The 16,832-nt window shown below is 43.0% G+C and overlaps 1 protein-coding gene across 2 annotated transcripts in view; it reads right to left on the reverse strand.

Annotated features, from left to right (window-relative positions):
• Positions 1 to 16,832, reverse strand: part of LOC129161831 (oocyte zinc finger protein XlCOF6-like) — a 118,747-nt gene that overhangs the window by 31,261 nt on the left and 70,654 nt on the right. For both annotated transcript variants that reach the window (XM_070548422.1, XM_070548423.1), the window contains one exon: positions 2,629 to 3,135. In XM_070548422.1, the coding sequence (XP_070404523.1) occupies positions 2,629 to 3,135 (507 nt within the window). The remainder of the gene's footprint in view (positions 1 to 2,628; positions 3,136 to 16,832) is intronic.

Below are 16,832 nucleotides of genomic sequence, written 5' to 3' on the forward strand. Positions count from 1 at the left end.
AAGCAAGAATTTGGTCTAGTTCACTAGGCTATAAAAATCCTGCAGTTCCACTAAAAGAGTATTTACCTGCAAAACAGCCTGTTAGCTCAGCTTTCTGCTGCTTCCTCTGTAGCAAGTTAGCAGTACACAGGTTAGCTCTAATAGCTGCAAAGTCTCTGATGTTCCACAGGTTCCTGAAAAATTAGCAAACTTATTAACATAAACTGCAATAATTAATTCCATGAAACCATTAATGAATATGTTAAGATGAGTTTTTAATACGTCTCTCTGGAACAATAGACCATTGTCCTGAGGCTAGCACAATGGCTTGCTTAGCAGCTAGCTAGTGAGCTAACGTCTGGTTAAAACCAACTTAAAAAGTGGCTTAACTTACAGATTAACTAAGAAAAGATAAAATATATTATCAATACTCACTTTAGATCCTCAGTAGACACCACAGACAGCAGAAATAACGTGTTTGGGGCTCAAAATTCATGTTGTTGACCAGGTGGAAAAAAAAAAGTCTTGGAGGCTACATCACTTCTGGGTCACTGAACTGTCACTCAAGAGAAACCACTGTCCTATGGGGGAGGACTTCTCAGAGGTCCCACCCACCCGAAAGGGTTGTGTCAGAATTGCAACCAAAAACTCAGGGATTGCAAAGGAGAAAGCCAGACAGTGTAAGTGCAAATCTAGTAGTGAGAGCAAAGCTGTGAGCAGCGAGAATGAAACTAAGGAAATTGATAACAAAAACACATGGAGGCAAACAGAAAAAGGAAACATACTTTGTTACTCATTGTAAGAAGTTGATTCAGTTAGTAAGTTTTACTTTTGAAACATGTTTTTTTCCTTTAGTCAATATTTTTGTTCTGTCAATTTCATAATTTTTGTTTGACCGTCAAAGTGCTTTTCTTGATCATTTTAAGAATCTGATTCAGATCGTAAGTTTTTCTTTTGAAACGAATGTTTTTTCTCTCAATGTCTTAAAATTTGTTTGCTCTCCAAAGTGTTTTTCTTGATCCTATTGGCACAAATCTAATCCTATAAATCTCTGTCATCCTGGACGTGATCATCCTGAGCTTTAATATAAAAACTGCTGGACATTTCTGGTCATCTTGAAGATGTTTTTCTTCTCATCCTAGAGGCTTCTTCACATTGGTTGTGAGTAGAAGGCTGTGAGTTATGGTCAGAAATAAACACACTGATGGTCTTTCTTTAGTTTCTCTTTTGAAAATGTTTAGGTCTAAACAAAGGTGATGTTATTGGACAAGAGGGATTATGTTATGGAAATGTTATGTTTATTATTAAATGAATGTATTATTCTACAGGGTTTCCCTTACATAGGCGTAGCTGTGGCACGCCACCACGGCTGAAATCCCACCGCCACGCCTACAAGATCCCAAGTTTCTTTTTTCGTGTCTGACTTTAACCACATCTAATACTGTATTACGGCGTGAGGGCAACAGCGACAACTTAAGATCGATGTGTGAGCAGCGTGAGAGGTCGGGTGTTTTCATCTGAACCCTTAAAACCTCCAGCAGGCTACGCTGCACTATTGACGTGTTAGCGCGCGGCGCTAACAACTTAGCGACGTGACATGTCTCGGAGAAAGCGTAAAAACACGTTGGACGCTTCTTCTGAAGCGGGAAAATAACACCTCTTCATAAGCAGAGCAAGACGTCGCCTCGGCTCGTTCACGGCCGAGCCGGTGTCTGACACCGGACTGAGCTCGATAACATTGACCCAGCACACTGAGTCGTTGAAGCTGCCCCGTGACTGCCTGATGGAAAACCAGCGGGTTTCATCAGACTCGTAGTTTCTTGTTTTTGCTGGGGACCCCCTGTATTTTACCGCTCCCTCCTGCAGTCTTCCCCTATTAAAATTTAAAATGATTCTGTAAATTCCGTGTATCAATAGAAACAATCTCTGCCTCTGCCAGCTGCAGTAAATGTAGTCTCCAAATAATAAATAAGAGGTGCATTCATCTGTGTATCTCCTTGATCCGCATTAGTGATATTTTCAGCATCAGAACAGTGAAGCAAAGAAAGATTCTTGAGTTTGTTAGTAATTCTATTTATTAGGTGCATCTAACCTGTTCTATTTTTCTCTGAAATGAGATCAAATCAGTGGTTATATGGGTTGTTATTTAGAGACGTGTCATAATTTCTCCCATTTCTCCCCAGATCCACGGTGTGTAAAGTCCACTCATGGAGGGAACAGGAAGGGAAACCACTGAAGAACCAGGATAAACAGACCCGAGGAAACATGGACGGAGACACAGCGCTGCCCCGGGGCCAGGCGGGAATGTGGAAACGGACCTGTGGCTATTCCAAACACAGGCGCCATCTTGTTAGCGGCCAGAAGCAGAGTATGGGTGGGATGAGGCTGGCCCATACTCTGGAACAGCAGCTGCTATGTGTGGACTCTCATGTGATTTGTTTATTTACATTTGTAGTAAACCTTTCTCCACACTCATCATGACTAAATGATTTAGGTTTCTTCTGGACTTTCCTGCACGAGTCTACATGTTGCTTCACTCTAACACATTTCTTATGAACCAAACAGCCTGAAGACCTTATTGCTGGATGACTTGTCTCCCTCACGTGTCTCTGGAGAGACCACTTGTGAAGAACTTGTTGACAGACTTACCATCTGACTCAGAAGACCTGCTCTCATTCCAGTCATCATCTTCATCTCCAGTTTCAGACCCAGAGTCTGACAGCTCAGAGTCCAGATTCACACCATCATCATCATCATCATCTTCATCATCTCCACTAACTTCAGTCTCTGAAGAATCAGATGTTTGTTCATGAGGGTTCAGATCTGGGTTCCTGCTAGTTCCTGCTCCTCCACCAGTTTCTGCTGCCATCTGGTCAGCTGAGCTGCTGGTTGGAACATCTCTGTCTTCTATTTGCTGCTGATGAAGCTGTGAGACCAGAGGTTTCTCTTCATCATCCTCACTCTTTATAGAAACAGCAGTAACAGGAAACCCGACAGCTTCAGTCTCCTCCTTCAAACAGAGATGCTCTCCCTCCAGACTGGTCCAGAGCTCCTCCTGTTCCTCCTTTATGTGGAGGTGTTCTGGGTCCTGCTGGTCCACACCAGCACTCTGTTCTTCAGGAGCTTCTTCTTTAACCAGCACAAGCTGTGGAACATCTGTAGGAAACACAGACACATGATGTTACAGACCACCATACCTTTATATTTACACCATGAGTGATACTGGCTACATGATGTGGGAAAAAGGAACAAGAACATGAACTTCATTTAGATAAAAACAGATTTCTACTTTAGGAACAATAAAAACTTCCATCACAATCAGCGTGTTTGTTTCTGACCAGAACTTCTAAGCCTCCTACTCACAACCCAAGCTTTAGATCTGAAGCTTATGTGAGGAGAAACGTCTCCAAGATAAAATCAGCAACTATTCAGTCTAAAGGAAAATGAACTAGAAAAATAGCATTTATTGCACAAATGCTGTTTGAATGCTGGATAGCTGAAACTGTAAGCTGAAGCTGCTGAACAGTTGAACTGAAGCTGAAACAAAGCAAAACTGTCAAAATGAGCTGAATGTCTTGAAAGATGTGGAAGCAAAAAGCATCAACAAGCAAATAAAGCACAAAAAGTAAGTGAAGAATAGAGAAAAATAATGCTAAATAGCAAAAAACTGAAATATGTGAACATTGTATAAAAACTGGACAGCTAAACTGTCTAAACACCTGTTATTTCAGTTGGACAAGTTTAATAGTTTAATCTTCACATTTAGCTGAACTGTGAAATTAGCAGTTTATGCTAAACTTGGTAACTGATTGCTGAAGTTGTTGAATAGCTGAAGTAAGCTGAAACAAAGCTAAACTGTCAAATGAGCTGAATGTAGTGAAAGATGTGAAATCAAAAAGCACCAACAAGCAAATAAAGCACAAAAAGTAAGTGAAGAATCAAGAAAACTAATCCTAAACAGCAGAAAACTGAAATCTGTGAACACTGTATAAAAATTGGACAGCTAAAATGTCTAAACACCTGTTTTTTCAGTAGGACTATTTTAACAGTTTAATTATTACATTTAGCTGAACTGTGAAATTAGCATCATATGCTGAATTCAGAAACTAATTACTGAAGCTGCTGAATAGCTCACGTGAAGCTGAAACTAAGCTAAACTGTTAAAATGAGCTGAATGTTTTGAAAGATTTAGAAGCAAAAAGCACCAAAATGTAAATAAAGCACAAAAAGTGGAAAACGGAGAAAACAATCCTAAACAGCAGAAAACTGAAATCTGAACATTATTTAAAAATCTGGACAGCAAAAACGTCTAAACACTTGTTGTTTGAGTAGGACTAGTTTAACAGTTTAATTTTTATATTTAGTTGAACTGTGAAATGAGTAGCATAAGCCGAATTCAGAAACGGATTGCTGAAGTGAACCTGAAACTAAGCTAAACTGTCAAAATGAGCTGTGTATTTAAAGATTTCACATTCATTTCAATAAGACTTGTTTGGGGATATACATCTTAGGTGTGTTCTTGCTGTGTCTTTGTAAATCCATGCTTTCGTTCTTTTTTTAAACACAGAAACAGTTTTGTTTACCTGTTTGTAGCTACGGTTTCGCCGACAGCTGCCGGCTTCTTCAGGCTGACGCTGATGGTGGCGCGTCACTTCCTTCTCCGTTTATCTGCGGGCAGCAGAGGACGTTGTCGCCCTCTACTGCCCGCTCTCCCCTCTCCGACGATGCAGTCCCATGCGTGGTCCAGCGTGTAAACTCCGTCGTCCCTGTTCATGGTCCCACATCCACGTCTCCTTATCTCGATTGCTTCCTTGATCCATCTTTTGTATTTTTGTTGTTCAGTGGTTATGATCCGTGTGCTGTCCCAGTCCATTATATGGTTTTCTCTTAAGCAATGTTCTGTTACGGCTGACTGTTTCTGTGTTTAAAAAAGAACGAAAGCATGGATTGGGGATATACGTATGCACTTGTGTTACCATGGTAACATATCACGTATTTAAAACTGAATACAAGATTCCTGAGACCAAGCTGGTCGATTTGGTGTGTCATGTGTGGATGCTGGATCCTGCATGGACAGAAAATGGTTGAACACTCTCAACCAATCAGAGAGCAGCACTGTTTTCCTGCCTTTCCCCCGGCTGTTGGAGGCCTGCAGCTGTACTCCCATTAATGAGAGAAGCCTTTAAATCTGTCCTTCAGAAGTGAAATTGGATCTGTCAATTTTCTCATCACCATTCGAAAAATACTTCACCGATTTGAAAAATTCAAAAAGCGTGAGCGGCAGAAGGCTTTGATGGTCATCTGTGTGAATTTTTATGTGCCTACCATGAGTTGTCTAGAAGAAACTTTTAGCCGTCTGAAGCTGATCAGAGGAGAAAATCTCAGTTCCTTTAACATGGGTTTCAATGAGACAGAATCAGGGTCTCTCCTCGTTCTGAGGCTTGTAGCGAAAGAACGGTAACACTTACAGATAAAATGAAACCCATTCTGAAAAGCTGACAAAAATACCTAATTTTTGAGATATAATTTGTTTCGGTAGTCCAAACGATCTGGGGGTAGTAAGGAGCTGTTCACAGAAGATGTGAAGTTCAAAAGTTAGAGTGCGGAATTTTCAGTTAAGAGTGGTGGGAAACATTTTTTTAAATTTGGTTTTTCTCAAACAAATGAACCGTATGACCACAATGTTTGGAGTACAGTCATGAATTATAGCCCAAAACGAAGGTATGTTCCTTAGCTGTAAGCCAGCGTGTGTCTCATTTCAATCTGACCTATGGTTCTCTCGGAACAACGCCAGAAATGGAGCATGGGAGGGTAACTGCTCCTATCTTTCCCCATTATAACTTTTGTGAATTTTTCTGAAAATTTCAAGTCGTACCTCAACTTCTACCTGCGATTTTAGAAAAACCATAAAAGATATCAAAAAGCCTCTTGAATATGTTTAACAGGAAAGTCTTGTGAGTTTGTTAAACTTTGAATGAAGTCTTTAAGTTAAAAGGAATCCAATAGTTTTAGGTAAAAAAAAAAGTGATAGGAATTTGCTTAAAACTGACCAATCCCATTCATTTCAATGGGAAAATTTTCACTGAAAAAGCTTAATAACTCGAAAAATTTTAAAGATATCAATGCCAAAAGTAATAGCCGGAAAGAGCTTAACAAGCTGAATGTTTTGATATATTGACGTTGGATGTGCTACTGCTAGTTTATCCGTTTAATTATAGATCCACTAGGATAAATACAATAAAGTTTATCTCTCACCAAATAGAATATCTACTAAGACAGGGATTCCCAAAGTGAGCTGCTTCTAGGGGGTGCGCGAGGTGAAAAGTGTAATGGCGGGAACTGTGAAATGAGTAGCATAAGCTGCGCAGGGGGAGGGGGGAGAGGACTGAAGTAGGATGCAGAAACTACCGTTGTTAAAAGAGATGTGTTTAACTTAGAAAATTCTTTCTTTCTTTCGATTTGGGCGCAATTTTAATTGTCAAAAACTCCAGCGAACCTACCGACCCCCCCAGGCGTATGACGTCAAGTCGACTCGATTTTCATTACTTCACTGTCGACTTTAAAAAAATTAAGTCATGCAACCCCTGGTGTGTGTGTGTGTGTGTGTGTGCGTGCGTGCGTGTGTGTGCCTGCTCTGTCTTCGCGATCCCCAGTGAGTCGTGGAGGATGGCTGCTGTTGGGGTTATCAGGAGCGAGTAATTAGTAATTAATTAATTACTTTTGGATTCTTCAATAAATTCTGTAAATATGAGAATATTTACTGATTTATTAATTAATTAAGATATTCTTAGATATCTCCGGGGCACCACCCCGTTCTACCGGGGAAAAATTGAATCCAAAACTCTTATCAGTCTTTCTTGAAGTTCGTAGAATCCAGGGAGCAGAGACTTCGCTTCGACACAACAAAGCTACTGGAGACAAAAATCTGAATTTTATAACATTTAATTAAACAACTTGTCAAATGAATAATAATGCAAAACAATGGTATAATTGAAAATGTGTGTAAAATGGAGGATGTCCCCACGTGATGGATTTGTTTCAGTGGTGAGTCCCCACAAACCATAAAAACACGTATCGGTGTGTGTGTGAGTGTGTGTGTGTGGTGTGTGTGTGTATGTGTGTGTTTCTAAAATGGAGTCTGTATACAAGATGGCTGACCCCTTTGTCTGGCTAAAGTGTGGGTGGCAACTTGCACTTTAACTTCCAAAGCACTTAGAATCAGAAGTAACTTAACCTTAAAATCACTCAAAACATTTCAGAATGGTCATGAAACAACACAAAAGATTAATCCTGAATTAATATCTGATAAGTTTGTCAACTTGGCCACAGCTAACAGACACAACCCAGATATTCAAACAATGATCAATAAGTAGTTTATTCTTTATCAAAAATGACCCGACGGACGTATTTGGGAACGAAAAGAGAAACTCGTCTGGTAATTTGAAGCAATAGCGCGGTTTTATTGCTTATTCTACACTATAAAGGAAACGGGAGAAGGAAGAAGGAGAGAAAGAGATGAATTGAGTTTCTGATCACCAGAACAGTGAAGCGTCCCTCACTGCTTGATTTGACGGTTCTCCGTGTTTCTCCGCAGTTTGGCGTCGTCCGTCGGTTTGATGGCTTTCTCCGCTGTTTGGCGTTCTCCGTGAGTTTGACGGAGTTGCGGATTTCCCTTCACGGTTCTGTGGTCTCCCTTCAGCAGCTAGTGCAGCGAGCGGCTAGACAGACCTGATGGGCTTGCAGCTTAGCTTTCCAGCGGTTCCGGGAGCTCTACTGGAGCACTTAGACTTCCCGCGTGCTCAAGTTAGTCGGAGCGTGCAACGAGCATGTCCTTACCGGCCAGTTATCCTGGGCAAAAGAACAGAGTTCCTTTGTCTTTGTTGATGATTTATAGCCTTTTTTTTCGCGGGAAAGCTCCATGAGCTCCTGCACATGTGCAGAACGTTTTTCTGGTATTAGGCGGTGACGTCTTCACATTGCTTCCGTGTGCAAAGCATCATGGGAAATGAAGTGTCTTTTGGCGCTGATGTTTAATATCTGCTTTTCAAAGCAATTTAGCAGTCTTTTGAAGAAAATTACTGCAGCAATTTCTCACGAGGGCATACCCTCAACATTCCCCCTTTTGGTTTCGGGGATCGCGCCCAAAGCTTGATCGTCGGAAGCACAGATGGGTTTGTCCCTCATGAACGTAGGTCGACGGTCGTCGGTCGACTTGATTGTCGGAAGCACAGGTGGGTTTGTCCCTTAAGACGTTGATCTCCTTGGACGCCTTTGTCTTTGGTCTTTGTCTTGGATCCTGGCGCCTTTGGTCTTTGATCCTGGTCAGGCACAAAGAGGATAGGAAACGGGATAGTCCCCAACGCGCATAACGAGAAGAAGCCACTCACGCAGGTGGTACGCAATGATGATGTCGTCCATGCGAGAGGTAGTAGTGTAGAAGGAGGAAGGTCGGTGGGCGGTTAACTCCACGAGGGGACACAAAGGCATCTCACCGCCGGCCATACAGTTCAGTTTATGGAGCACACGGTGATGTACGAGGTCCATAGTTCGCAAACGCGCATTGACCTATGTGGTCCCAAGACTGCTTATACTGAGCCAGGATTCTCTGGAGGTTTCTTCCTGTTAAAAGGGAGTTTTCCTCTCCACTGTCGCTATATGCTTGCTTAGTATGAGGATTGCTGTATAGTCACTGACACTAGTCAGTGACTTGATGCAATTTGCTGGGTTCCTTATATAGGAAACATTATTTCTGATTGCCTTAATGAACTGAATTGGAATGTTTATTAGGTGAAGTACCTTGAGACGACTCTTGTCGTGATTTGGCGCTATATAAATAAACTTGAATTGAAATGAATTGAAAAAATTGTTGAAAAAGTTAAAAATTTGAAGGAGTAGAAAAGGTTCAAAAAGTGTACGGAAGCAGAATACGAAGAAAACAGGAAAACAATAGTTTGAATGCTTAACAGCATTCAAACAATAAACACTTAGATGTAGCTGCTGTCAGTAACAATTTTTAACTTTTAAGCTCTCAGCAGGCTAGAGCACTACAAAGCAAAGGAATCTTACTAATTAGCATTTTGGGAGATTTATTGTTGTTATTATTATTAGTAGTAGTAGTAGTGGGTTAATTAGTGACTGAGCAGTGGGCGGAGCCTGTTGTTTTTCTACTCCCTACTCTTCTACTTTCTACAGCCAAAACATGTATAGAAATAATAAATATCTTCTTCATATGCAGCAGTGGCAGTTGCCGAGGCAAAATCTCGGGCGTGGGAGGAGTTTGGTGAGGCCATGGAGAAAGACTATCGATCGGCTCCAAAGAGGTTCTGGCAAACTGTCCGGCGCCTCAGGAGAGGAAGGCAGCAACTCGCTCACACTGTTTACAGTGGGGATGGGGAGCCGCTGACGTCAACTGAGGCTATAGTCGGACGGTGGAAGGAATACTTTGAGGAGCTCCTCAATCCCACCAATGTGCATTCCGAGGAGGAACCAGAGCTGGGAGGCCTGGGGATGGACTGTCCGATCTCGGGGGCAGAAGTTGCTGAGGTAGTCAAACAACTACACAGCGGCGGAGCCCCGGGGGCGGATGAGGTTCGTCCTGGGTATCTCAAGGCTATGGATGTTGTAGGGCTGTCATGGTTGACACGTCTCTACAACATTGCGTGGTCATCGGGGGCAGTTCCTAGGGGGTGGCAGACCGGGGTGGTGGTCCCCATCTTTAAGAAGGGTGACCTGAGGGTGTGTTCCAACTATAGGGGGATCACACTCCTCAGCCTCCCTGGAAAGGTCTACTCCAAGGTACTGGAGAGGAGGGTCCGATCGATAGTTGAATCTCAGATAGAGGAGGAGCAATGTGGTTTTCGTCCTGGCCGTGGAACTGTGGACCAGCTCTATACCCTTGCAAGGGTGATGGAGTTGGCATGGGAGTTTGCCCAACCAATCCACATGTGCTTTGTGGATTTGGAGAAGGCTTATGACCGTGTCCCCAGGGGCACCCTGTGGGGGACGCTCCAGGAGTATGGGGTGGGTGGCTTTCTGTTAAGGGCCATTCAGTCCCTTTACCAGAGGAGCGTGAGTTTGGTCCGCATAGCCGGTAGTAAGTCGGACCTGTTCCCAGTGAGGGTTGGACTCCGCCAGGGCTGCCCTTTGTCACCGGTTATGTTCATCACTTTTATCGACAGAATTTCTAGACGCAGCCGTGGTGTGGAGTGTGTCGAGTTTGGTGGCAGGAGAATCTCGTCTGTGCTTTTTGCGGATGATGTGGTCCTCCTAGCTTCATCCAGCTCTGACCTTCAGCTCTTGCTGGGTAGGTTCGCGGCCGAATGTGAAGCGGCTGGGATGAGGATCAGCACCTCCAAATCTGAGACCATGGTTCTCGACCGGAAAAGGGTGGCTTGCCACCTCCGGGTCGGGGGAGAGGTCCTACCTCAAGTGGAGGAGTTTAAGTATCTCGGGGTCTTGTTCACGAGTGAGGGTAGGAGGGATCGGGAGATCGACAGGCGGATTGGTTCGGCGTCTGCAGTGATGCGGACGCTGAGCCGATCTGTCGTGGGGAAGAGGGAGCTGAGCCAGAAAGCCAGGCTCTCGATTTACCGGTCGATCTACGTCCCAATCCTCACCTATGGTCATGAGCTTTGGGTAATGACCGAAAGAACGAGATCGCGGATACAAGCGGCCGAAATGAGTTTCCTCCGTAGGGTGGCCGGGCTCAGCCTTAGAGATAGGGTGAGGAGCTCGGACATTCGGGAGGGACTCGGAGTAGAACCGCTGCTCCTCCGGATCGAAAGGAGCCAGTTGAGGTGGTTTGGGCATCTGGTCAGGATGCCTCCTGGACGCCTCCCCGGGGAGGTGTTTCGGGCATGTCCTGCCGGCAGAAGGCCCCCGGGTCGACCCAGGACACGTTGGAGAGGTTACATCTCCAATCTGGTCCGGGAACGCCTTGGGGTCCTGCCGGAGGAGCTGGTGGACAAGGCCGGGGAGAGGACGGCCTGGAGCTCCCTAGATGGGATGCTGCCCCCGCGACCCGGACCCGGATAAGCGGAGGAAGACGAAGACGAAGATCTTCTTCATACATTCTCCTGCAATGCCCTGGTCCTGTAGAATGAGCCCTGGTATTTTTACTGTGATTGCCTTTTTTTCTGTAAAATCACAGAAAAAGAGAGCTGCTCGGGTCGAGCAGGCTGCTTCATGCGCGTTCACGCTCAGGCATAGCCCGTAGCATTTGCTATCCGTCGCTTTAGCAGAGCGAGAGGTAGTCGATGGTGCCAACTCAGCGACTTTGTCGCTGTTCGTAACGCCTAGAGACAAACCTAGCTACATTTCTGTGGACCCTTAGCTACTTTCTGTATAACTTTCTTCAAGATATTTCCGGCAAATTAGCAACAAAATAGTCATTTTCGCTCCGAACCGTTCTTTGGTTTGACGTTGTTTCAGGTGTCATCAAGGATATAGAAGTTACAGATACTTTAAACGTAACTGGTGCTTTAGCTCACCTAGTAAGATGTCTGACTCTCATGCAGAAGATCCACGTTCGATTCTGGATGTGAACAGTTTTTTTGGAGTTTCTTTTTACATTTATGGTATTGTTTTTTACAGTAAGATGCCCACATTTTTATTTGAGACTCGCTGAACGGCATTGAATTCACAGATAAAAAAGATGTGGGTTCAAATTTCATTTTGGAACAATTTTTCAAGCAAGGGAAGGGAAACTCTGTGAAGCTGACGGACTGACCCATCTTAAACCTTTGTCGGCTGTGCTGAAGAGAAAGGTACAGAACCAAATTATTTAATTAGTTAGCTGCGCGTTCTCCTGTCCTCTGTCCTCCGGGCCACACACACACACACACACACACGGGACTGTCTCAGCTGTTATTTTCGTTAAGGAGTGTGCACGTACAACATGAGCGCCTCGTGCACGAGCCTACTATTGAAGCTGCCGTTACGTTTTTGGCCTGAGGGGGCAATCGCGAGCATAAAAATTCAAAACTCCGTAAAGTCCCTTTAAAGATTGAACCTCATTCTCATAATTTCACTGTAATGTCCCACCATAATGTAACCCAGTAGATAAAATGATTTAATTTTATTTTATTTTTTGCATCAGCTTACTTCCATGCTTTAATTTTGGAAAATATTTTTAGTTTGAAAAGACGGAAGTGTAATTCCTTGGTTCCTGATTCCGGTTGGCGCTCCCGTCGAGTTAAACTTGCCCTCTCATTTGTTGAGAGTGGCGTTCCCGCCTTTCTACAAGGTGAAAGACTCAGGTGCCATTTTTTGCTCTTTGGAGAGCTGGAGGAAGATTGCAGAGGAGCCGCACTGAACCATATTTCAGGGGATTGAGTCGAGCTGTATATACCTTTTATTGGGTGAGTCGCTATACAGAACAGAAGTTTAAGAGAATTTGAGTTTTCTAGACGGCTAATTTAGGTTATGTGTTATAGTAGCTTGCGTGGAGCCCACGCTAGAGAGACCAGGTGGCTGTGCTAGCGCATCAAGCACGCTAATACCTCATCTTGGTGAGTTAACGCCACGTGCTTGCTAAGCTCTGCTAGCAACCTGCTAACTAAAGCTAACTGACTTTGGCCAGCCACATGAGTTCATTTTAATGGATGTTAATGGTAATTCTGCTAACAGAAGGGACCAAATAATTATTTTTGTTTTATTTTTCCAAATGAATGTGAATATTGTGGATCTTAAACGTCAATTTTGTTGATTATCATATTGTTATTGTGTAATTTTTGTATTACTCTATGGTTACTTGCTAATCATAATCCTTGTTGAAAAAGAAACTGGTTAAAAACTGGAAAAAAAGATTCAAACTATTAGTTAAGCGAGTTAAAAACTGTTTCATGTATTGCCAAAATGTATTTTGAGAAAAGAAATGTACATGCATGTAAATTGTTACTATGGTAATTTGAAGGAAGAAGAAAGATTGTAAAAGCTATAGCTGTGAGAATAAGAGATGAGAATTTTATTTAGCTGTATACAATAATTGCATTATTGTTGTGCAGGCTAGGTTTTTATGCTCGGTACATATGGAGCTAGGATTGGGACAATATTCAGTGTAACTTGTACCAAGTTTTGTAACTTGGAACATGTTTCATGACACGTAACTTTGGATTCGTAACTTGTAACTTTAGTTTTCTAACTTGTAATTCTCAATTTGTACTTGTATTTCTTGTTTTGTAACAGGAAATTTTCATTTTGTACATGTATTTTTTATTTTGTAAAATCTAACTTTTATTTTGTACATTTACTACTCATTTTGTAACATCAAACATTCATTCAGGATCATGAAACTTTCGGTTTTTACCTAGCAGACTTCCAAAATAAAAAAATCAATGTACAAGTTTGAAATCAAAACTCTCAAAACACACATTTCATTCTACAGGTACAAACCTCTAATCTACAGTTACGGATCATTCTGTCTCAATAGAGCTCCGGACCCCACGTGACTCTCAGTTAGTAGACGCCATTTTGGCAGGTAAAAAAAGGTAAACAAACACATGAACGTGAACGGGATCAGCTTGGATTTTACTTCGTCGGAGTTTACTTCACACTTTAAAACCGAAGAAATCGTTTTATATAGTCAGAAATTAAATAGACTAAACATCTCCGACCCTTACCGTGCCCCTGGGATACTTTTTAAAAACGCCAGAAGCTGTCGGAGCGGACCTCTTACTGGACCAGGCCGGGGAACCCCTTGGGATTTACCCGGAGGAGCTGGCTCAGGCGGCTGGGGAGAGGAAAGTCTGGGCCTCTCGACGCTACTGCCCCCGCAACCCGACTCTGGATAAGCGGATGAAAATGGATGGATGGATGGACAAATAACAGATTTACACGTAAGTAGTTTAAATAGAGTGCTGTGTTGTTTGAATGTATAAACTGAACGCCAAGAGAAATCACTAGTTTGATTTTTTTTCTTCCGTGAATGAAATAAATATGTCAGGCAGGAGCGTCTCAGGATCTGTGAGATCTGTCTCGGTGAGACAGATAATAGCAATCCAAAGTGCTTTTTATGTGTGATCTGACAATTGATCAACCATTGCTTAAAATTAAATACAGCTTAGCCGGTTAATTGCTGTGATCATAAAACACGTAAACGGCATGCTTTCGTTCTTTTTTAAACACAGAAACAGTTTTGTTTACCTGTTTGTAGCTACAGTTTCTCCGACAGCTGCCGGCTTCTTCAGGCTGACGCTGATGGTGGCGCGTCACTTCCTTCTCCGTTTATCTGCGGGCAGCAGAGGACGTTGTCGCCCTCTACTGCCCGCTCTCCCCTCTCCGACGATGCAGTCCCATGCGTGGTCCAGCGTGTAAACTCCGTCGTCCCTGTTCATGGTCCCACATCCACGTCTCCTTATCTCGATTGCTTCCTTGATCCATCTTTTGTATTTATGTTGTTCGGTGGTTATGATCCGTGTGCTGTCCCAGTCCATTATATGGTTTTCTCTTGTGCAGTGATCTGTTACGGCTGACTTCTTTATTGTACTTTCTGCTTCTTCTTTTGCTGCTCTTGTGTGTTTTCGATTTGCCTCTTTCTCGCACTCCTTTCTGTGTTCTATTGTCCGTGTATTGAGTTGGCGTCCGGTTTCTCCTATGTATGTTTTATTGCATATTTAGGGGAGAGGGGAGAGCGGGCAGTAGAGGGCGACAACATCCTCTGCTGCCCGCAGATAAACGGAGAAGGAAGTGACGCGCCACCATCAGCGTCAGCCTGAAGAAGCCGGCAGCTGTCGGCGAAAACGTAGCTACAAACAGGTAAACAAAACTGTTTCTGTGTTTAAAAAAGAACGAAAGCATGGATTTACAAAGACACAGCAAGAACACACCTAAGACGTAAACGGCAGCACGCAGAACTCACGAGGCAACGTTTTACGTGATGTTTACTTGTTGCTATGAGTAATAAGACAGAAAAAGCCACGCCAAAATAAGTTTAGGAAGCCCGCTAAGAATTGTAATAAAAGCATTTAAAATAAATACCATACACAGTTGAGGAAACGTTAGTTTAAGTACCTGATATGAAGCGGTCGCTGCATAAGTGAAAACCTTTACTCTCGGGGTCCCACAGTTTCATTTTAGCCTGGTCACTAGTGCGTTTTATTACAAAGATCCAACGTTTGTGGCGTTCCGGATCTTGGGGAATCCTGTAGAAGGATCTTCCCTTGACTTGTCCCCATCTGTTCTGGCATTCTGGGGCACAACAGGAATCGACCATATTTCCCGTGTGAGATTTATGACAACAAATAGTCTAGCTGCCGGCTTCTGCCTGCCAAAATGGTGCCGTTTCGATTTGAACTGTTGCATGCTGGGAGAAGTGACGTCAACTCCCGGAGCTCTATTCTAGCGTCAGTGGGAGGAACTTGGGTAGAACCAATGAGAGCACGAGTCTTAGCTACCAATCACGTTTCTCGAATTCCTGTCCAATCATTGGGAGAGGAGGGCAGGGTTTTGTCAGAGCTGTAGAGAGATATGGCACTCCAATAGACTCCCTATGTAAAGAATGGAATGCGGGGAGTCACCTGGTTTATGTAGCTTCGAATAGTTCCAAACAGCCCCCGCTGCTGCATTGACCGTAGTTCATTTTCGGTGTTTCGGAAGGATTTTCTCCGGTAAGTTGATGAAATGTCATCATTTTGTTGCATTGTGAAGCGTTAGCTAACCGCTTCGTACCAAAATAAGCCAACGATGATATTTAATGTTGCCAGTTTTAGCTAGATAACCTTTAATGAGCTAATTGTGTGCAGCTTGTTGGTTGTGAGCAGGAGGACGAGCTGTAGACGGGTTTATTTCAGTTAGTTTGATTCTACGTTTTAAAAAATACTCCCCACAGTGTGAAATAGGTTATAAACTTTTTACATTATTAGTTTTATTTGGGAATAATTGTACACTACGTTGCTGTATCAACACGAACATGCATCAGAAATGGAAGCACAAATGGAGCGACCAATAATAAAGAAAATGTGATTGTGAAGACAAGTATTTAATATTTTTCAGTTAATAACACTGACTGCAACAAACTGCTGAAGCATGAGACAAACAGGATTACGAACGTAAGAAGATATGTTGTTCTGTTTTGTGGACTCAAGTAATAAGAATAGAATTACAATATTTCAAGAACAGTAGTCGAACAATAACTTTTAAAAATTAGACATTTTCCATAAAACTGCTCATTTCCACTTGCTTTATAATATTAGCATTTGCAGTTTTGTTATTAAGGAATGACAAGAAATAAGAATTAATAACTATCAATAAATAAATGTCAAAGAGTTACTAAAACAAAGATCTTATGTAACCATTAAAGGTTAAACTGTGTTGTGTGTCCATCTTCATGTTTTCATAGTGGCTGAGCGGAGAGCTGACCAGGAACAACGGTGGTGGCAAATCCCAGTTGGGTCTGTGATGGAGTGATGCACGCCTGGAGTGATTGCCATCTCATCCACAGTAAGCGCACACTCTCTTTCCATCTCTGTCATATTTTTAACCTTCAAACTGAGCATGTCACACACCTCTCCTAACACACCTGGTTCCAGTTAATGGGCTGCATTAGTCTTTGCAGGGTTCTAACATCAGGCAGAGGGATACTTGTGTCCTGAAGAAACCTGCAGCCTGTTGAACCCACTGAAAAACAGAGCTGTACAGCCTTTTTGATTGTCTGTTTACTCCATTTACCGCCTCTTGTGTTTTTCATGCCTTTTTGACTTTCTATTTCCTCCCTTAGGTTTTCCAGCTGGGTTCCCTGGTTGCATAGCCTGTTTCTTTCTCCTCCTGGCCCTGACGCCGGCTCCTCATGGTTTCCTGGGATGTCCCTCTCTCCTGATACCATCTCATGTCCCCCCTCACTTTCCCTCACCTCATTT

The sequence above is a fragment of the Nothobranchius furzeri genome, chromosome 2 (assembly GCF_043380555.1).
Source record: "Nothobranchius furzeri strain GRZ-AD chromosome 2, NfurGRZ-RIMD1, whole genome shotgun sequence".
Classification (NCBI taxonomy): Eukaryota; Metazoa; Chordata; class Actinopteri; order Cyprinodontiformes; family Nothobranchiidae; genus Nothobranchius; species Nothobranchius furzeri.